General features: G+C 43.5%; 1 protein-coding gene across 1 annotated transcript in view; it reads right to left on the bottom strand.

The window, feature by feature from the left end:
- The window catches only part of STT3B (STT3 oligosaccharyltransferase complex catalytic subunit B), a 268,786-nt gene that overhangs the window by 162,193 nt on the left and 82,860 nt on the right, over positions 1–23,733 (bottom strand). Inside the window, exon 2 of the mRNA XM_082258272.1 lies at positions 15,097–15,205. Coding sequence (XP_082114398.1) covers positions 15,097–15,205 — 109 coding nt within the window. The remainder of the gene's footprint in view (positions 1–15,096; positions 15,206–23,733) is intronic.

Raw genomic sequence — 23,733 nt, 5'->3', positions numbered from 1 at the left:
AAGTGCATCTACTTTATATACAGTACATCCTAGTAACTCTGTCCACTTGGAGAACAGTGTCCAGCAGTCACAATGTTCTCTACAAACTTGGCCTGTAGGCCATAAAAGTAGTCACAGTCTGCTGGTTGAAGTAAACCTGTAAAGACAAAAATATGTGGGCTGTCATTTGTTGACTTGTGAAACATTGAAAGGCTGTTCTGTTCACTCCATGGATTCAATAATTTCCGACTCAAAAGAAAAATGCAGTGTGAAAGCCCTCATCCATATATTGAGAACTTAAATCTTAAATTACTGAAGCCAGAAAGTTAACCTAAAAGGCAGGGAACTGACACTTTAGAGGTTGTAAACCCCCGATTAAAAAAAAAAAAAAAAAACACTGCAAGAAAGGCATAACGAGCTAGTATGCATTGCATACTAGCTTATAATGAAATGCTCACCTTAAAACAATGCCTTCCAGTGGCACCCACTCACTCCTGAGACGCCCGACATCTTCCCCAGTGTTTCTTCTGAGTTTGACAGCTCCGGCGATGTGAGTGGCCAAAGCCGCGATTTCGTCACTCCTGTGCGCATGCGGGAGCCTCCAGTTATGGCACAGGGCTCTGAAGCAATGGCACAGTCGGCCGTTCCCTCAGAGCGCATGAGCTGATGACGTCATCGGCTGCATGCACTATCAATATCTCCTAAACTGTGCAATTTTAGCAGATATTTACAGTATCTACAGGTAAGCCTGTCGACTAAAATGTAGGGAATTTTAGTAGACTAAAATATATTAGTCGACTAAATATGACAAAAACAATTGCAGAAGAATAAAATGGGACTAAAACAAATCCCAATTTGCTGCCAAAACCAACACTGCTCTTTTGATAGCTGTATAAAAACACCGCTTGACTACTTCTGCCTTACTTCCTAGACAGAATATGCCATGACACAGGAAGGAATTGACCAGCTGAGGGTAGATAATGCAGGGTGTGTGCTATGAGATCAGCTGGTAAACTCCTTTCTGTGTCATGACCTTAAGTCCCCGTTCACATGGGGCGACCCGTCAGGCGACCTGGTCGCCTGACAGGTCGCTTGCCATAGAGAAGCTATGGACCCGTTCTAATAGAAGCGACACAAGTCGCTCCGACTTAGAAAAAGGGTCCGGAGCTTCTTTGGGGCGACCCGGAGCGACCTGCATAGACTTCAATGTTATGAAGTCCATGCCGGCCGCTCCGAGGTCGCGGTGCGAGCAGCAACCTATTTGGCCCCCCGGCAAGTCGGATCGCCCCAGTGTGAACGGGGCCCAAGTCTGTCCAGGAAGTAAGGCAGAAGTAATCAAGCAGTGTTATTAAACAGCTATGAAGAGAGTGAAATAAGCAGGCCTATAATAAAATGGAAAGTGGAGGCGAAAAACCTTCCGTGCTGCAGCTCCCCCCAGACCCCCTCCCCCCTTTGTTTTTTACCTGAGCCCAATCTGATACAGCTATGTGCACAAACGCAGCTGCTCCAGCCACTGACGCTCTCCTCATTGGACAGATTGATAGCAGCAGGAGCTATTCGCTTTTGCTGCTGTCAATCAAATCTAGTGACAGGAGCTGGGGGGTGAGGTAGAGTCCAGCTGTCTGTGCCAACGGAAGCAGTAGTGGGACTCAGGAGGGAGCCCACATGGGTGCCCCCAGGGAAAGCGACTGTGTGGGCACCAAATGGAGGGCCTGGATTGCTGGGGGGGGGGGACCCCAGAAGAAGAGGATTGGGGCTGCTCTGTGCAAAACGACTACACAGAGCAGGTAAGTATAAGCATGTTTGTTATTTAAAAACAAAAAGGTTAACCTTTAAGGGTTAACCGCTAACCTAATCCTATAAGGCTATCCTGAACTTTACTATACATTATCAGGGGTGCACATAGTACACTTAAGGAAATATGTAGCCGGCTTAATACAAGCAATAAATGTAGATTTTATTTAAAACCTACTCAAAGTAATGCAATATCTATATGAAAAAGGGACAAAAATACAAATGAGTGTGTAGAATTTAAATACATCATAGGCCAATTAAGTAATTTCTGGAGGTTTCAAATTGTATTACATCTATAATTAACAACCTCAGAAATGAAAGTGATTTTTTTAAATCATCTATCGTCCTTTTTAATTTCTGCAAATAATCTAGGGTTAGAAGTTAAGCATTCTTTATTCAGGAAGAAAATGCTGTTTGTTTTAAACCAACCCATTAACAAAAATGGTTTGATTAGGGAATTAAAAATTGTTCAAATCCACTGAAAGCTTAATCATATTACTAAATATAAAACAATGCAAAAATTTTGACTTTGTGTTTTAACATTAAAGAACGGTGGTCTTTACCGATTATACAAAAGAAAAAATATGTTAAAAAAATAAATAAATAATAATAACAATAATAATAATAATAAGTTTAATACATGCATCTTAGCCCATGTTGTTCGAATTACAAATGCTGCAAGTGCAGAAAAAAAATTGGATTTTTGTACTTGCCGTAAAATCTATTTCTCTGAGTTAATCGATGGACACAGGGCACCATAAATAACTTCTGGGTTATATTGCCTCCTCCAGAAGTAGGACCAGGCAGAACAAAAAAACACCTGGCTACACCAATAGGCCATCCTCAGCTGGTATTTACCCCCCTCTCTGCTTTAGGCAATCAGTTTAGTAGCAAGCCATATTGGAAGTACCAAAACTCCTTAGAGGGGTGGGTGCTGTGTCCGTCGATGAACAGCGCTCCATAAACAACTACTAGGACATCCAAAAGCAGTGCCAAAAGGAAAAATGAGGGGTGGGGAAAATAACCCAAGGCTAAACATAAGAGCCCTAACCAGGACACACAGAAGCTTTAACCGGGTCACAGGAGCTCCATCTGAAAATAAAAAAATTAAAAGAAAAACAACCCTCAAGAGGGAACAGCCCCTCTCAAACAGCAGCCTGCAAAACCTTGCGGCAAAAAGAAGCATTTGCAGATGCCAAAGTATCTACTTTGTAGAATTATTTGAAATTATGCACCGACGACCAAGTGGCCACCTTGCAAACTCGAGAAACTGACGCATGATGATGGAAGGCCCAATAAGTACAAAGCGCCCAAGTAGAATGTGCCGTGACAGGGAAAATAGGAACCGGACCTTTAATAGAATAAGCCTGAGTCACCGTCTGTCTGATCCATCTTGAGATGGTAGCCGAAGAAGCAGCCTGACCTCCGAAAGGACTCTGTAGCTGCCAGATACACCTGAATTACACCTGAATTGCACAAACCTCACCCAAGGTATGCAAAGCAAATTTCTTGGGATGAGCTGGCTTGGGACACAAGGAAGGCAACACAATGTCCTCATTTAAATGGAAGTCAGAGATCACTTTGGGCAGGAATGACGGGCAGGGGCGAAGAACCACCTTATCTCTATGGACCACCAAATGGGGACTACAACAGGATAATGACGCCAAATCCAGTACTGTGCGAGCCGATGTAATATCCACCAAGAATACCACTTTCTGGGACAACGAAGGCCAGGGAATCTCCCGAATATTCTCAAATGGAGATTTCCGGAGAACCGAGAGCACCAAGTTTAAATCCCATGGTGGCAAAATAGACCGTACAGGTGAAGCCACATGTCGAACCCCCAAATGAAGGTACGAACTAAAGAGTGCATGGCTAGTGGGTCACGAAAAAAAAGATAGAGGCAGACATCTGGCCCTTGATGGTACTCAAGGCCAACTTCTGCTCAACGCCCTGTTGAACAAAGGCAAAGATCTGAGTCACAGAAAAGTAGCGAGGATGAGTGCCAATCATCTCACACCAAGAAATGTACGCTTTCCACGTACAATAATATATCTTGCTGGAAGGAGACTTCCTCGCCTTCACTATAGTAGGGATCACTGATCCAGTCAAACCTCTATCCCTCAGTACCTGGCTTTCAGTAGCGAAGCCATTAAAATCAGCGACTAAAGCAGGATGGTAGATCAGTCCTTGGGACAACTGGTCTTCTCTGAGAGGAAGCCCCCCCAAGGGACACAGACTGATTGGAAGACCCTTGCCCTTGAAGGGGGATACCACCATACACAGAACCTGTCTGCAAGGCAGGAAAGAGAACTGTCTGTGACAGCAGTTAGTGAATCACGGCCTGTGGTTCCTGAAATTTGTCCAGAGGAAGGACGACTCTGGTCAGAATTAAAATTAGACCTAAGTAATTCAATTTCCTGAACAGGGATAGGGGAGACCTTAGGTTGTTTGGACGTCACCCAAACCTTTGCAGGAATTATATCTGCACAAGGAGACCAAGGGCGTAAAAACCCCAACATGGATAGTTTGCCTCACTTCTTTAGTACCCCCAATAGAATAATTTAGTGCAGGCCCCGGGCGCCAGGTCGAATTTGCGACTAGAATTAGCAACCTGGCGCCTGGGGTGCCCTGCAGGAGGTGTCCTGTCCCTTTTGTGCCCCCACCTTCTTTCCCGAGTGCACGGACTTCCACGCCATCCATAAATTGAGGCCCCGGCTTTTCGGCCTTCTTCTGTGAGATGAGAGGCTAGGGGAACTGGTGCCCTCTTGTGGTGGCCGGGAGTAATGCATGTTCTCAATGCCTTCCCTCTCATCTGCTCTTTGGAAGGAGATGGGACGTTTTTGCAGGCTTCATCTCTCTGTCCAGTTACCTTTGCTTAAAGGTAAGTGGACAGGGAGTGTGATTATTATTATTAGTTTATTTTTTAAATTAAAAAAAAAAAAAAAACAACATTTTTCTTTTTCAATTCTTAAAAATATATATATATATATATATATATATATATATATATATATATATATATATATATATATATATATATATATATATATATATATATATATATATATATTTTCCCCTCATCGCCGTGCCACAGCCGAAGGCCCCTTTCACACGGGCTGTCTGATCGGGTCCGCCTGTCAGTTTTTCAGACAGACCTGATCGGACCCTTCATTCTCCTTTATGGAGCGGTAATCTGCCGCCGTCTGATCCTGTCCTGCAAAAACAGATGGATGGTGGTTCTATTTTCTATCCATCCCGTGGATCGGATCAGATAGCATCGGATGGAAAGAGACAGACAGTCTGTTTCCATCCAATTGCGCTATAGAGGAGAGTGGGGTTCTAGTCGTATTTATGTGTAAATTTAGTATCCGTTTTATTAAATAAAGCTTGGTTAGTTAAAAAAAAAAAAAAAAAAAACTGGCTCCTAACTTTTTTAGCTGGCTCCTAGATTTCAGGCAAATTTGTCAAGCCCTGATTTAGTGGATCCCCTTGACTCTCACAAAAGGAGGCCAAAGAGGCCAGAAACAAGCAATGATATCCCCCCCACCCCAATAAAGGGTGAGAGGGCAGACCTTCATGCTGAAGGGGTCTTGTCTGCGGGTCCGGAGAAGCTAGCTCTAGGCATACCAGACCAACTTTGCTTGGGAAGATCCATTTCCCTTGTTCTCAGTCCCAGGAGTGCAAAATAATTTTCTATAGGCTGACTAAACCGATTAAAACTTTAGATTACCTAGAGCAGAGAGGGGGGTTATATAACAGCTGAGGATTGCCCATGGGCATGGCCAAGTGTTTTTTGTTCTGCCTAGCCCTACTCCTGGAAGAGGCAATGTGACCCAGTAGTTATGATTTATGGAGCACTGTGTCCATCGATGAACAGAGTAATAACTGGTGATCCTGTCAAAAAGCCAGTGAGCCTTTAACTTCCTGCAACTTTGCCTTTTCTGCACTAAAATCCCAAGCTAAGTTGTGAACATGGGCAGTTCTATCCAGCTGGACTACACAGCAACTCATTTAGGTTTGTGAGATAAGGAGAGAAAAAGGTGTTCTACAAGACAGGATCTCTCTAACTGAAAACAATACACTACTCCTGGCAGTAGCAAGAAACTAGGAAATCCTTTGCCAGGGTGTCCAGTCACAAGTAAGCGTATGTAAAGCCAGCCAAAGACTGAGCGTTTTTGATTTCCCCCATCAATACACTAAGTGTTGATGGGGGAATCTCTCCAACAGAACTATTGTGTTCTCCCAGGCGGAGGGGCAAGCAGGGAAAGCCATCCCCACCGGGAGAAGATAGTGATTGTTGCTAGTGGCTATAAAAACTTTCATACATTCAGCCTGCCCAAACAGGGTTCAAATCTCAGCCGATTCCTTTTGAACCAGCTGGGATTCGAACCATCTATAGCCGGCTTAAGAAAACCTTTGCTGGTTAAAAGGTATGTTCGCTACTGCAATGAAGACTCCTGCCCTACTGAGCAATGGAGCAACAAACTATCAGTTCTCAAATATTAGAGACCTATAATCCAAATTTCACCTGCACGGTCACTCTACAGCAGCGGTCTCCAAATTGTGTCTCTTTCCCTGACTTTATCCGGCCCTTGGGGCACTATTCCTCCCACTGATGAAAGACATTATTCTGCCAACTGATACCAACAATGGGGTACCGTTTCTTCTGCTGACACCATCAACAGGGTTCTATTCCTCCCAATGATGGGGCACTGCCGCCACCCCCCCCCCTTTCCCAATACCACTTCCGCTGGCCACAATCTGGCCCACTAAAAATATGAAAGGCAATGAACTGGCCCTTAGTTTTAAAAAAGTTTATAGACCCTGCTCTATAGAAAAAAAATGACAGAGTCTGAATGATTTGGGTTGCAAAGGTTCCCCACTGAATAACTACATGGGAGGTAGATCAAGTAGAAAAACAATGTCTATCAGCATAAAATGTCCATATTAAGAAGTCATAGTATCAACTATTCTGAATCTTAGCCACTCTGAAGTTGCAACATTTTAAAAGTAGGATAATAGCCACTTATCTTCAACATATAAAAGTAGTGCAAGGCAAGACAATGTGATATTTTAGTACATTTACTAAACAATTTGAATATTTACTTCAAAATTTATTATGCAATAACGGGCAGAGAAAATAAGGATTTTCTTTCACATCATTTGATAATTGAAGTGAATCTTCACACATTCTCAAATCCTTTAGTAAATCATTGCTTGTCTTTGGATACGGAAGATTAAACAAAGTGGTACATTTTGAAGGTGGGCAGAGGATTACGCTATCTCCAGAGTCTGATTTGCAGAATCAATTTGCAGAAAAAAAAAAATGCTGGTTTAAAAGATAAAATCTAACGTGAGAAATTGCTCAGGGAGAATAAGCTTTGGACTATCAAGTCATTTGTCTACAGACCTTAGAGTGCAAAAACCAGTCCATTAAATTCAATACACCCATTTACACCTTTCCTGGCTATTTTTTTGTTAATTATCCTTTAGTGACAACTAAGCTACAAGGGTCCAAAAGCATTGCAGCAATGTTACTCCAAGCTTCATTAAATTAAGCAACAGAGGGTAATATAGTTTTGGTTTTTTTACACCAAACGCTTCGCCATGCTGTTCCTGTTAAAGGGTAGGGACCACCATCTGTCAGCCAGGGTGTTTACCACCCACGTCCCATCACGGTGACCAAAACTGTTCATAAACATCTGGTTACAACACAGTTGGAAGTGCAGATTCGTGCTACCATTCCCACCCGCACCTGTGTTCATGTCCTGGTACAAGCACTGGCAAGCACCTGGATTAATGAATAGGTAAAGGACATGAACTGGTCTACGACCCGTTTACTCACTACTAAGCTCCCCCGTAAGAAATACAATATGTATGCGATTGCACCTATAGGGTCTGCTTTTTACTCCTTAGGTCAGATAAAGAGCATCGTAAGAACAGAAATAGCTTTTCTTTTCCCTTTTAAAATCTATTTGTTACAGAACTTGTCTTTTTTGCCGAACAGATATAAATATATATGATGTCCAGAATTAGTCCACCTCTTGTATTTGTTTTTAATTTATAGGAATTTTTTGAGCTAGGCCAGACGCAGGTGACATACTTCGCTGAAAAATACTTCAGGCCAAGTAAAAAATAAAATAAAAAGAATTAAAAAAAAAAAAAAAAAAAGTTTAGTTTTCGTGCCGGTTCACATTTCTGCAATGCGGGAACTCTGTGAATATACAGCATTGTTCCTGCATTGCACCCACACCCCTGGCAGTTCACACTGCCATATGCGATACGCTGGGGGTGTCAATTAAAGGTCAACGACACCCCCAGATCAGATTGCATATCGCAGTGCGATCTGACAGTTCCCACAGAATCGGATCTCACTGGTGTGAACCACCATGCAATCAGATTCTGCTGCAGACCGAAAAAAGGGTCCTGTGCGAGTTAGGTGCGATCGCGGTGCGAATTCAGCCATACAAACTGTATGGCTGAATTTGCACCACACAGAGATCACATGTAATTTAGGAGCAGTGCGCTCCGAATTACATGCGATCTCTGATCGCACAAATTGTGAACCGGCACTAAAAGGAAACCGATATATTTAATTATTGGAGCCAACGCTGCTGAAGTGTCCATCTCCTTCCCAAGAGGAGAGGAGGAAGTTTTTGCAGGCTTCATCTCCCTGTCCACTTACCGTTGCTTAAAAGGGAGGTGGACAGGGAGTGTGGTTATTATTAAAAAAATATTTTCCTTTTTTCTTTTTAACTATTAAAAAAATGTTTTTTTTTAAAAAAATAAATAAAAAATAAAAATGTATTTTTCAATTATATATATTATATAATTTTTTTTTTTCCTCATCGCCATGCCACAGCCGAAGGCCCCTTTCACACGGGTTGTCTGATCAGGTCCGCCTGTCTTTTCAGGCAGACCTGATCGGACCCTTCAGTCTCCTCTATGGAGCAGTAATCTGCCGCCATCGGATCCTGTCTGCCAAAAACAGACGGATGGTGGTTCTATTTTCTATCCATCCCGTGGATCGGATCAGATGGCATCGGATGGAAACAAGACAAGACAGTCTGTTTCCAGCCTATTGCGCTATAGAGGAGAGTGGGGTTCTAGTCATCTTTATGTGTAAATTTAGTATGTTATTTTTTTGGAAATAAAGCTTGGTTGTTTGTTTAAAAAAAAAAAAAAAAAAAAAAACTAGCTCCTAACTTTAGCTGGCTCCTAGATTTCAGGAAAATTTGTCAAGCCCTGGCTTAGAGGATAATTTCACCTTTTGCAACATGTTAAAACGTTTCTCTCTCCCCCTTCCCCCCAGTGCCTGCTGTCATGGTTTGAAATAATGTGGCCAAGCAGGGCTTCGCCCGCCCTGCCACGTTGTTTATTCACAGTGCTCTGTGAATGGGAAACTACAAGTACCGACAGCCTTTGTAGCCGTCGGCTTGTAGTTCTCAATAAACTATCATGCCATCGTTAAGCATTTTGGCAGTTCATGCTCTCTTCCTGTCAGTGTGCTTCTGCCGCCCATACAAGGAACAAGCAGACAGATACACTGACATGTCTGCAGGAATCCTGCATGGCACCCGCGATCTGCTAATTGTGGGTGCAATGCTTTACAGGCTCAAAGCAAGAAAAAATTAAATGCATGCACATTTTATTACCTGCAAAAAGAGGTTTCTTTAAAAAGGTGAACTCATCCTTTACCAAAAAAGTAAACAAAAAGGTGGAAGCGAAGGCTGTGAAAAATACACAGCTTCATCTTCATTTCGCTTCCCTTTAGATATTTCTATGGTTGGAATGCCCATGAGCACTAATGTAACAGCTTTACTGTTTCAGATTTTTTTTAATGGATATTTTCTGTAGTGCTGCTTGGAAGGTCCATTTAATTATATGCATGAATGCCGATTTAGCTCTCTGTTATAGCGGCTTCCTTTTTTTTCCCCAACCAAAAAGCAAATGCACATTTGGAGCAAATGAGAGAAAACGAGAATACTGGGGCATAATGCATGTATTTCAGGTACATGCGGTGGAGTTAGAGAGAGATGTAGGGTCATCTCTCAATTACACACATCTATACACACACACACGCACTTTTGTTATTTTGATATCTTAAAATAAAGTGTACTTGTTCCTTGTACAGGGTAATTTTTTTAAGCGTAGCCATATTCATATGACAATTGCATTATAATCATAAGCAGCAGATCACATACACAACAGAGTATGGAGAGGAGTGGTATGGTACAGAATACAAGTGGCATGGATGATGAACAGTGCTGGCTGGGGGGGGGAAGGAAGTTGGCTCAAATGGGCTATTGAAAGTCAATGCAATATGACATCAAAGGATGAAAGCTAGTTAGTTAAAGGGATTCTAAAGTCTGACTTTTTCACCTTAATGCATGCTATGCATTAGGGTGAAAAACCTTCTTTGCCGCAGCGTCCCCTGAGGCTACAACCATGATCCCGGAATAATTTTTTCTGCTAGGGATTCCTGTCAAAGTAAAAGAAATTCTAGTGGCTAAACAGCTGCTGGATTACGTTTACAAGTAATCCGCGGCCTTTACCAGGCTCTCCCATCCCATTGGGGGGCGTGGTAAGGACATCACCAGCGGCAATAGCTCTCCCAGACAGAATAAGGGTAACTGGTGTTGTTCCTCACACTGTGGGATGTAAGAAACGGGAAGTGACAAGGGTTTAGCACTTCTGGTTTTGGTTGGTTTAGAAGCCATTGCCGGCTTGTGAAGCAGCAGCTGAAACTAATCTTGGTTTGATCTGCTGCTTTGGAGGTTAGAGGAGAGATCTTGGATCCAAATAAACACCAGATATCTCCACACAGGAGGACCTGTCACTGCCCATGCTATCACAAGGGATGGTATTCATCCCTTGTGATAGCAATAGAAAAAAAAAAAAAAAAATTAGGCAGTGTATAAAAAAAAAGAAAAAAAAAAAAAGTTTAAAGTGCCCCCATCCCCACGCACAAAGGCGGATACAAGCATTATTTAAAAAGGAGATCCTCATTCGGCTGATGGTGTGCGGCGAGGAGGGAGGTCTGTGTGCGGTCCCGCTTCACATGGTTACTTTGTCCTTTATGTGTGGATCTTATATTTACATAAGGATTACCTCTTCCTACTGCCCTATGCTAGACCTTAGGTGGCTTTCTCTATGACCCTATGCGGGATTGGTTTGCTCATGTAATGGCATATCCTTATAATGCCTGTGCGCATATTGTGAATGCTGTTTAGCATTTTTCTTCTCTTTCACCCTGATCAACAATAGAGTGATTTGTCAGTGGAGTGTTTTTTTCCTCTAACACTGTTTTTACACACACCCAATTTTTTATTGGAGTATTTCCTTTTTTCTCACCCGATGAAAGTATTGCTGGCCAGGGCTATAATTCACTTTCTTATCCATTACCTAAGTGGTGTCTATTATATCTGTTATGGGATCCTGAAAAAGCCCCCATCCTTGGGCAAAACACGTAGATCCAGCAGCAGATTGACCCACATCTGATATTGTGATTTTTCTGTGAGATATACTATTGGATATGATCTACTCCATATCATAGTTTATTCATGTGTTTTTTATATTTTTTGATACCAATAAAAGACAGTTTAATATTGGTTTATACACTTGTTTATGCCAGACACTATTGAAATCCCTCTTTTTTCATCCCTTATTCTCCCTTTTTTGGGGTTTAAGGGTGAATGCTCCTCCCATTATTGGAAACCAGCAAAGATGCCCCCCCCCCCCCACTCCAATAATGGGTGAGGGTAGACCTTCCTACTGAAGGGGTCTTGTTTGCAGGTCCAGAGAAGCTAGCTGTAGGGTTACTAGACCAAGTTTGCTTGAAACCTCCTGGGGAAGATTTGAAAGATCTCTCTCTCTCATTCTCAGTCCTAGAAGCACAAAATAATTTTCTATGGGATGAAAAGGAGGGCCCTTCTACGACAAAGCTCTCTCCCTTTTCTACCCTGTGGCAGGAAGGTACTCTTACCACCCCCCTTCAGTCATACATAGAAGTTGGAAGTGAAGAGGTTAATAAATGGTCACATATAGTGGCAGGATGGAGATGAAAGGAGATAATGGGCAGGATCACGGAGGTGAGGGGTTAATTTACAAGGTCATATATGGAGACAGCATTGAATCCAGCATAAGTAGGAGACAAGGGGGGCTTGAAAGGGTTTAAGAAAAAGATTACGGTCTCACTGCAACAGAATGAATGGATTGGCAGCTGCTAATCCCTTCATTCTGTACCCATTCATAAGTACTGATCTGGCTCTCCTTCCTCTGTTGTAAGGGGTAGGGGAGGGATGAGCACTGTAAACAGTAACATGCTCACTGTGATGATCAATCACAGCAAATGCATGGTACCCAGCCTCTCTGATCAGCTGGGTACAGTGGTTCTGTATACCCAGTACACAATCATCAACTGGCGGATTGGCCACCGGACTGCTTCTTATACAGTGCCATTCATAAACTGCACTGGATAAATAAAGGGCTGCTGATACGCCGCTGGAAAACGCACATTGGTATGTAAGTAGTGAAGGAGTATCCATTTAAAAATGTGGTGCACTGCAGCAATATATTATGTGAACTGTGATGCAAACAGAGAGGCATATCCATATTTTCTAGATTTTCTATTACAGCTTTGCTATGAACACAATATCTATCAGTAGTGTCAAAGCAATGTACTGTGAAAAGAGACAAAAAGCAGGCGGTGTGTCTGAACAGCACTGCAGGCCACAAAGCTGGTATTTATATGGTGAATACCTTAAATTTGGACCCGATACTTCCCTGCTTCTGCAACTGCCTACATCTCAAATGTGCATTACAAAATCCCCACGTACTCTCTCCTAATAGTCAGCACAAATAGTTTGCAATATACAGTATGTCCTATAGCTGGGAATAATTTAGAGCCGAGGACTACACTTTATAGTGTGCTGGAGAATATTTGTATGTTGCCTGCCTAGGTACATTTTTCCTTTTTTACTGGTTTTACATTTATCCAAGTGGCCGCCACTCTTTATTCGGGAGGATTCCTGTGCTTATTTGCTGAATCAAGTGTAGAGTCTGCATTGCATGTACTATATCTGCCACTGGTGCCAAAAACCTGGTACTTCCTGGAGTGAGGCATACTAGATACTCCAAGATTTAATGTGCGTTTCCACTACATTGTATTCTGGTGACTCTTCCCACTTCCTCCTGCATACAGTGCCTTTAGTACAGAGACTAGACTGAGCATTCCCACGTGGTGGGCAGGCCAAACTCCATGCAAATATTGACTTTCAGAAAGTCAGAGCTTACGGAAAATGTCCGGAGGCTCATTTAAGGGACACAAGGGCACATAGTTAATGTAGATCTAAGCTTTAACTGATTGACATTTGGTTTGTCAAAGCACTGTGTATCTCAACATTTAGTTTTTTTCATCATAAAAAGTTTTTTTGTAATCCTTTGCTGCATTCTCAGTGCTGCCATCTCCTTTGGCATCTTTGCAGACACTTTCTGGCAATATAAATTTTCCATTGGCTGCATTGCATTTCTCAGGATGTGTTTTCTGATAACAGCGGACCATGCCTGCATTTGGAAATGGTAATTTTAGTCTCTTTCAAAGCCAGTGCATCATGGTGAGAATGCAGGACAATTTAGAAATAGCGAGAGAGCATTGTTACCCTATATTAGAAGTACCATACCCTAATGGCAGAATCACCAGGTGTTTAAATATTTTTTTAATAAAACTGCATATTTATATGGCTACAGTCACACCTAGTGTATCGTTTTCGCACGGTTTTTACCGCGATGTGCAGGTGTTTTTAGATTGAATAGAGACCAATGGAAAACGCCTGTAATCTGCCCAAAAAGAAGCTCTTGTACTTTTTTGAGCGTTGGGCGTTTTGCTCACAGCATCAAAACGCTCAGATGTGAACAGGGGCCATTGAAATGAATAGGATTTGTCTTGTTGGGCGTTTTGAGAGCTGATCCTAGAGGAGAAAAACTCCCCAAAACGCCTACATGTGAACGGAGCCTAAAGGTTATAAAGTCAAAATATTTTACCATAATGCATTCTCTGCAGAAGGTAAAAAATGTCCCACTACTTGTTCCTTTTCCTCACCACCCTAAACACTTACCAGGGTCCTCCATTGATCAAATGCTGTGCCCGACTGCATCTCTTCTCTGTTCCCTCCCTGCTTCAACAGGAGGCTCTGAGAGCAGTGGAAGCCACTGGCTACGGCTGCTGTCAGTCAAATCCTGTGAGGAGAGAGTGGGAAGTGTGGCTAAGCTGCTCTGTGTGAGTCTATGGATACACACATTCCAGCTCAAGAGCAAGCCTGCTTGCTCTCAGCTTTGAGCTTAGGGGCACTAGAAAAAAGGAGGAGCACAGTGCGCCAGTGGGGAAACCAGAAGAGGAGGTAAGGGGCGGCTTTCGGCAACCGCATTGCACAGAGCAGGCAAGCATAAAACTTGCCTATGGATGGTAAAATGTACATTTAAAATGTACATAAATGTAATTTGTCACCGATGCATGGGCGTGCAAAATTTTAAAAGCAGGACATGTTCGTTATCCAATTACGATCATATTTTCATTTTTTTAAATTTAACCAAAAAAATATGGTTATGCATCTTTTATTTTTTTGCATTGAACTAAAAAACTGCATTCAAAAAAGAAAAAAAAAAAAAAAAGGGAGAAAGAAAAAAATTGCGCAAATACAGTGACATAAAAACATACAAAACCCACCAATTTATTCTATTGCGCCTCTGGCTTAAAAAAATATATATTGTATATTATATATATATATATATATATATATATATATTTGGGGGGTTCTAAGATTTTCTAGCAAAAAATACTGATTGTTACAGGCCCAGTCTTCAAGTGGTTAAAGAAATAGGAGACACCTTATGGTACTTATTGTGCACCGTCACTGTTACCAAGATGCAGAGTCTGTATCATGGAGAACATTTTTAAAGAGTTTGGGATAAAAGTTTATTTTTTTTTTCTTTCTTTTTTGAGGGTGGCTTCAAACACACTGTGGAGCGGCTCACAGCAGGAAGTCCGGTGCTTCCCCGTTCTCCGTTTCAGGGGCAAAACGGGTCTGAATTTTTGTCTGAATTTGGACCTAAAATGGAGCCAAAGACGCACAAACTGGACCACAGCAGACGCGGAGATGTGTGAACCGGCTCCATTAAGAGCCAGTCATACTCTCCTGTCATGTGAATTGGATTCGGGGAAACCCACATCCAATTCGCATCAGTGTGAATCCAGCCTTCAATTTTTTTTTTGTTTAACTAGGCACAATGTCTTTAACGCAATTATACAATTCAGGTACTTACCGTCCCACCTACTATTCTTCCCAATGGATACCATGCTCGCTCGTCAAACCAATTTAAAAATTCATAAAACCCGTGAGATGCTAGATGATGTGTTGATCTGTAGTTGAACCTGCAGAAACCAAAAAGAGAAGTTAAACCTTTAAGACTACAGTAAATAAAATCATTTTCTCAGTAACATATATGATGTCAGCTGAATGAAGACACATCTATGCTATTGAATACAAAATTCTAATGTGTGCATTTTTTTATTAAGCTGTTCTTACTGTGCTGTAACATTCTATGCAGTCAATTTCAGGTTTGGCTCAGCAGGTGGCCATCCCATGACTGATCTTATCCACAATCAGAATATGTAACAGCTATGGATGTTTCCAACTAGGCTACATTTATACATAAAATACACTGCTCATTTCTCCTGCCAGTTCTTCCAGAAAAGTGATCAGAAAACCTAATCCTGTGCAATCTGAAAGATCTGCACAATGAATTATTCACGGCAGTACCAAAAGATAATCAACATAAGATGCAATGATAAAAAGGTCTAAAAAATAAAAACAAAGCGCATTGTTTACCAAATGAGGAGCTGCTGAAATCACTAAATATATTCAATTATATTTTAGCCATGTTCATTGCAATGGAGTAAAAAACACCATACGTCGCCTAAATCCCAATTTATTGTTTTGTTTACATGTGCCTTTTAGAGGGATGTGGCTCCTATAAAACTGTAATCCTTTTCTCCCACAGAATGGTGGGATTGTGAAATTGCACTGGGTTTATGGTGTTTTTTACTTGGTGCACATCGTTACGACAAACTGGTCATCTACTTTAGACTTTTAAAAGCACTCACGATAATAAGGCGCTGTTCAATCGACCCAATGGAAGTGTATGGCCTCTGCCAGCACTGCTCCACTTCTGACGTATTTGGCCCTGCCCACCAGGGCTTAGTTATAGACGAAACGCGTCAGTATACTTCAACAAGCATTGGGTCAGTTGAGCAGCATACTATTCCCTTTATGCAGTACAGGCGGGGAAGTATTTACACCTTCAGCTTCAAGCGGCACTACATGTTTCTCCAGGTCACACATCATAAGACCATCATTAAAAAAGGTTTTAAGAAAAAAATCCCAAAAAAAACAAAAGATACTTCCACACCCTTTGGGCTAAATTCCATCCACCCATCACAAGGGTTCTTGCACATGGGCCAGCTGAGCCCATATAGCATAACTGCAGTTGTATTTCTTCCATGAAGGTAGCCCAGATGCAGCAAACAGCCTGTCATTGACGTGAATGGTTGTGCGATGCTGTATTGGCGTATAAGGCTGTTCTATAGTAAACACAAGTACAGTGTACAGGCATATGCAAAAAATGTCCTATTTTTTTCCCCATACACCCTTATGCTGTACTCATGATTCCATCGCCTCCATTCATTGTACTGATGATGGCCAACAAGCCCCATACAGCTCTATGCAGTTTGGAATAAAGGACTTGAATATTAGGCTGGCCATACATTATACAATTTTCTTTGGATTTACCTTTAACTATGTAGTGTAAGGGCCTGCCTGATTACATATAAAATGAAAGTGTTTAGGTTTTACATCATAATATATGATTTTGGTAAATCTAAAGGAAAATTGTAAAAAGGACAATTGTATAATGGATGGCCAGCCTTTAGCCTTGTACACACCAGTAGTTATTCTGCATCCCAGCAGGACTGAACAATAAAAAAAACCGTATAGGTCGGCATTTCTGTACTAACAATTTGATGTTAGTACAGCAATCTCCCCTGCTGTGCTATTGTTTTTTGACAGGGGACGCCCTCCGCCAGAACACTCCGGCCATTGGCTGAGAGCGTTGATTGGGAACCGATTGGCATGCCCCTTTGACAGAAGTTGGCTTAAGAGCATGCTACTGTCGGACCGACTCCAAAAAACACGGGCCGAATGTCAGCCAGTTTCTATTAAACTAGCCAATGCCGTCAGACATTCAGCCGTGTGTACTAGGCTTTAGGCTGTATCTGTACTATACACCAGTAGGTCAGGATGTGCAGATGGCCACTGGGGCATAATGCCATATATACTGCATGGCTCTGCCCACTGTCCTGATGCGAGGCATAATCCCATTATTGTGATATCTGATGGAAGGAGACTGTTTTAAGATGATACACTGGGTTAGTTGCCTTTTGATTTATTTAAACCCTTTTCCTTCTTGAAAGTCAGAGTTCTAGTTTCTGGCTAATAAAAAGGTAATAGTAGGCACATTTTGGTAACCTGTCTTAAGTAGAGATCGGCTTGGGCGTGTTTGGGATCCCCACCTACATGATCCCACCAGGAAGCCTACACTGCACTCTGCTAATCACAGGCGGCAAGACATTTCCTGATCTGTGCAGCTGCGGATGAGGAAAGGTCTTGGTGCCTGTGATTTGTGGACTGCAGTGTCGTGGGATTGGACACGTGCAAACTCAAACACGCCCGAGTCCATCGCTAGTCTTAAAAGTGGAAGTAAACTATCACTTCAGCACATATAAATCAGATTAAAAAGCACTATTAAATCGCTGTCCTCATGTCACCTTACTAGCTCAGTTTGCTTGTAATCCATCCCTTAATCTGTAATGACGTCACTGGCGCATGCGCATCTCTCCCGCAATTCACGGCACGCTCTTTGTGCTGATATTCCATTGAGCGGTGTGCCGTGACCGTCCTACCCGCTCTCTGCGGCACTGGGCTCCAATACCGTGAGACTAAATTCTCAACCTCGGGAACTAGGAGGCATGGCTGAGAAACGATTGCGTGTGCGCGAGATTATAGCAAGGGGTACAATAAAGGGCGGAAGTATTGCATAATAGACACAGGAAACAAGACTTAATATGACGCTGGCCTATCCTGGGAGAAACTAATTTATAAAACTAAAAAACACGGTAAGATACATGCGATTGGGGCTAAATTATATTGTATAATGTGTTAGAAGAATTTAAAGAGGAAGTAAACCCTCCTCTGCAACTTTTACCTATAGGTAATCAGGGCTCGACAAACCTCGGGCGCCAGGTCGCATTTGCGACTAGAATTAGCGACCTGGCGTCTGGGGTGCCCTGCAGGAGGTGTCCTGTCCCTTTTGCGCCCCCACCTCCTCCCCGAGTGCACGGACTTCCGCGCCGTCCGAAAATTGAGGCCCCGGCTTTTTGCCCTTTTTCTGTGAGATAAGAGCGGCTTCAAATGGGGAACTAGCACCCTCTTGTGGTGGCCGGGAGTAATGACTTTCCACTGCCTGTTCTCAATGCATTCCCATCTCCTTCCCAAGAGGAGATGAGAGGGAAGTTTTTGCAGGCTTCATCTCCCTGTCCACTTACCTTTGCTTAAAAAGGTAAGTGGACAGGGAGTGTGGTTATTAATTTATTTTTTAAATTAAAAATATATATTTTTTTTAATTATTAAAAAAAAAATAATGTATTTTTTTTTTTCAATTATTAAAAAAAAAAAAAATGACATATAGAATTTTTTTTTTTCTCATGCCACAGCCGAAGGCCCCTTTCACACGGACTGTCTGATCCAGGTCCGCCTGTCAGTTTTTCAGACAGACCTGATCGGACCCTTCATTCTCCTCTATGGAGCAGTAATCTGCCGCCATCTGATCCTGTCTGCCAAAAACAGACGGATGGTGGTTCTATTTTCTATCCATCCCGACCGTGGATCGGATAAAATGGCATCGGATTGAAAGAGACAGGACAGTCTGTTTCCATCCAATTGCGCTATAGAGGAGAGTGGGGTTCTAGTCGTATTTATGTGTAAATTTAGTATCCGTTTTTTTAAATAAAGATTGGTTGTTTAAAAACACTTTAGCTGGCTCCTAGATTTCAGGCAAATTTGTCAAGCCCTGCTGTAAATATCTCCTAAACATGTACCGTTTAAGAGAAATTTACCTTAAATGAAGCCAGTGACCTCACTGGCGCATGCACTCTGAAGAAACGGCCGCTAGTGCCGTTTCTTCAGAGCCCCGTGCTGTGACCGTCGGCGCATGCGCGACGTAATCACGGGTACGGCCAATCAGATGGCCGGATGCCGCGATACCGGAAGATGGGCGACTGAACATGTTCAGTCGCCCGTCATACAGGTAAGCAGACGGCATGGCGGGGGCTCGTTCTAAGGTATTTCATAATGAGCTAGTATGTGATGCATACTAGCTCATTATGTGTGTCTCTTTCAGGTAGGAAAAAAAAATTTAATGAGTTTACAACCTCTTTAATATAAAGATCTAATTGAAAAGCAGCATAGGAGGGGGAGTTTTCTTCCTCTTTAAGATGGCCATTATACAATTTAATTGTACAATTTCTGTACAATCTCCTTTAGATTTACCAAAACTATATAATGTAAAGAACTACCCAACCCATCCAAAGAATTTGTATCCAATCAGGAAGGCCCTCAAAGTAAAAATGTGTTAGTAGATCTATACAAACTTATAGTAAATTGTATGGGGATATTTGGGATATTGCAGGCATACACTGGATTCCAGTAGGAGATATCAGTGGATTCTTGTAGCTGTGATGAAAGGTGTATACAAACAGTAAAAGCTGCTCAGCCTGTAGAGAGTAATAGCAGTCTCTGCTCACATGGATCCACACGTGTCCAGCGTTTACCTGTGTTAAGGGACAGATGTCAGCATGCAAGGTCACTCATCCATCCACCCCAATCTACAAGTAACTGCTGGGTAGGCAGATAAAGGCACGGTGACAGCTCCTCGCAGATTGTCATTACTCTGTACACGCTAAGCTACCATAACTGTTCTCATACAGCAGTCATCCCAGGTGCAAGAATCTGATTCTTGCTGCTGAAATGTGGTGTATGCCCGTAATTGCTCACGGGAAGGAGGCCTAAAATAGTCAATCATAATAAATTCCTAGGCTGAAGTCACTTTCAGCGCATGTATTTTATGTGCTTTCACTTGACAGTGGCAAATGCATGACAACGCATCACTAGGCCTTCTATTGTTCACAGATGCATCAAAGTACTGACAATCGACATCAACACCTCACAATGATGTGAGCCAGCACCTTGTTTAAAACCATGGCTGAAACGTGTACATGTGTTGACATGCGTTAAAAGTGATAAGCGTGAATGGGCCCTAATTTACATCTTTTTTTATGGTTAGCATTTCAGCCATGTTACTAGCGGTCTGGAGTGATAAGGAAAAAAAATAAATCATAACCAAGAATCTCAACAAGAACAAACTGTGCATCTACCCAAGTCAAACACACAGGATCACAGGCAGAACACTATTTTTGCAAGTCCGTTTATCGGATGCTGACCAGGATAGGATGTCGTTTCTGGCAGATACATTCAGACATGTTTTGCAAATTTCATCATGAACTATGCAATAGGCCATCTGGATTTCTGCATACATTGGCTGCTTTAGCTTTATGGCTTCTTCTGTGTAGCATTTGCATGCCATGTGTTTCTGCACAAAAATGTATATTGCAACAGAAACCAATGTCTTACCATCATTGCATGTCGAGCCTTCGAACAAACACAGAATCAAGGTCTCATTCTTCCAGCCTGCTCATCATTTGTAAACTAAGTACCGCAATACCAAAAGTGGTGTTACTCTATCAATGCAGCTACAGGGACACGGATGACAACGTTTAGGAGTGTGTATGCCACGAGTGTGCCACAATCTCCATGGACTCTAGAAAATACCAAGTGGCATCAGATTTTCATGTAATCTCAGACTCAACAGTAGGGCCCACCCTTGCCCCTGAGCACCAACCGTACAGGGGAGGGGCCCACCCTTGCCCCTGAGCACCAACCGTACAGGGGAGGGGCCACCCTTGCCCCTGAGCACCAACCGTACAGGGGAGGGGCCACCCTTGCCCCTGAGCACCAACCGTACAGGGGAGGGGCCACCCTTGCCCCTGAGCACCAACGTATAGGGGAGGGGGGCCACCCTTGCCCCTGAGCACCAACGTATAGGGGAGGGGGGCAACCCTTGCCCCTGAGCACCAACGTATAGGGGAGGGGGCCACCCTTGCCCCTGAGCACCAACGTATAGGGGAGGGGGCCACCCTTGCCCCTGAGCACCAACGTATAGGGGAGGGGGCCACCCTTGCCCCTGAGCACCAACGTATAGGGGAGGGGGCCACCCTTGCCCCTGAGCACCAACGTATAGGGGAGGGGGCCACCCTTGCCCCTGAGCACCAACGTATAGGGGAGGGGGCCACCCTTGCCCCTGAGCACCAACGTATAGGGGAGGGGGCCACCCTTGCCCCTGAGCACCAACGTATAGGGGAGGGGGGCCACCCTTGCCCCTGAGCACCAACGTATAGGGGAGGGGGGCCACCCTTGCCCCTGAGCACCAACGTATAGGGGAGGGGGGCCACCCTTGCCCCTGAGCACCAACGTATAGGGGAGGGGGCCACCCTTGCCCCTGAGCACCAACGTATAGGGGAGGGGGCCACCCTTGCCCCTGAGCACCAACGTATAGGGGAGGGGGCCACCCTTGCCCCTGAGCACCAACGTATAGGGGAGGGGGCCACCCTTGCCCCTGAGCACCAACGTATAGGGGAGGGGGCCACCCTTGCCCCTGAGCACCAACGTATAGGGGAGGGGGCCACCCTTGCCCCTGAGCACCAACGTATAGGGGAGGGGGCCACCCTTGCCCCTGAGCACCAACGTATAGGGGAGGGGGCCACCCTTGCCCCTGAGCACCAACGTATAGGGGAGGGGGCCACCCTTGCCCCTGAGCACCAACGTATAGGGGAGGGGGCCACCCTTGCCCCTGAGCACCAACGTATAGGGGAGGGGGCCACCCTTGCCCCTGAGCACCAACGTATAGGGGAGGGGGCCACCCTTGCCCCTGAGCACCAACGTATAGGGGAGGGGGCCACCCTTGCCCCTGAGCACCAACGTATAGGGGAGGGGGCCACCCTTGCCCCTGAGCACCAACGTATAGGGGAGGGGGCCACCCTTGCCCCTGAGCACCAACGTATAGGGGAGGGGGCCACCCTTGCCCCTGAGCACCAACGTATAGGGGAGGGGGCCACCCTTGCCCCTGAGCACCAACGTATAGGGGAGGGGGCCACCCTTGCCCCTGAGCACCAACGTATAGGGGAGGGGGCCACCCTTGCCCCTGAGCACCAACGTATAGGGGAGGGGGCCACCCTTGCCCCTGAGCACCAACGTATAGGGGAGGGGGCCACCCTTGCCCCTGAGCACCAACGTATAGGGGAGGGGGCCACCCTTGCCCCTGAGCACCAACGTAAGGGGCACTTTACCCACACAATTTCTTTTTTTGTTAAAGTTTCTTCTGTAGTAAAAAAAGGTTGAGGAAGATTTCTAAATGTATTCTGTGATTGGTGCCAATTTCAAAGTGAATAATAAAAAGATAGGAGAAAAAAAAAAAAAAAAAGAAGGCGGAACACCTCCCCATGCTTACGCCATTTAGCAATATTACAGAGTTCATACAGCAAAAAAGTGCAGCGACATCAGAAAACAGATTTGAAATCTTGCTAGCATAAATACAAAGAAAAATTTGCCATGATAAAGCATCTTAAGCAAATGCAGGCAGTAAGTCCATTTTAAAACATCTCAAATATCCCAGCATAGCATTAGTGAAGACAATTTAAATTCAGTGACCCTTTAATATACGGCAGGCAGGTTCTACTGATGGCTAGAGATCGCCCTCTTCATTATGAACACTAACAAACAGCAGTTCCCATCAGACCTTTAGAAATGAGTGATTCCCCCATGCACAGATCCTACAAGTTCATATATGAAAGCAGGGAGCCACTTACAAACAATAGTTTATAAGCTTAGAGTATTGAACACAGTTCACCTTGTGACATTACAATCACGGGCAAATCTAAGAGCTTGAGAGTGATCAACCACGTCACAAACCAGTTAACCCTTTACAAACAGTAGCTGTGACTGTTTTAAAATTAAAACACCAGGTATTAGAGGTGCGCTGAATGGAAATTTTGGTGCCGAAACCGAAAATGCAGGATGCACATGGCCGAAAACTATTTTAAAAAAAATATTTTTTATACATTCTTGTATTATATTCCACTTTTTAATTCAGATCATTAATTTAAATGAATATGAATTTATTGTTGGCCAACATTGGCACCTTTAGCTCAAGAAAAATGTATCCCTTTAAAAGTTCTATGTACGTCTTTACACTGGTCCGTTGTGGCATTAAAAATCCTGCATTTTTGGTCAGAAAAAATAAAAAGCACCAAAAACGCATTTCCCTATTGAAATGCATCGAATGCAGCAATAATGCATCCGTGGTATGTTTTTGATACGGTTTTCGAGTCCCATGACCTATGAAAAACAAACCTAAAGCTGAGTAAAATGTGGTATAATTACTGAAGAGGAACATACAGCAAGGGGAATTACTAAGACTAAAGCAGACAGAATCTGCATCAGTTGTGTATGGCAACCATTCAGCTTCTAGCTTTCATTTTCAAAGCTTAATTGAATAAGCTGGCGCAGCAAACTGATTGGTTACTATTCAGTTGCTGCAGATTTAGTAAATCCCCCCTAATATTTTGGCAACTCCCTGCAAAATATACACCGATTAGCCATATCATCATGATCACCCAACTAATATTTCCACCCAATATGGCAGGCCTCGACAAAACCCGGACGTCAGGTCGCA

The sequence above is a fragment of the Pelophylax lessonae genome, assembly GCF_965119305.1.
Source record: "Pelophylax lessonae genome assembly, chromosome: 5".
NCBI classification, from domain to species: domain Eukaryota; kingdom Metazoa; phylum Chordata; class Amphibia; order Anura; family Ranidae; genus Pelophylax; species Pelophylax lessonae.
Note: the sequence above shows the minus strand (reverse complement) of the source record. Positions and strands in the feature narration are given on the sequence as shown.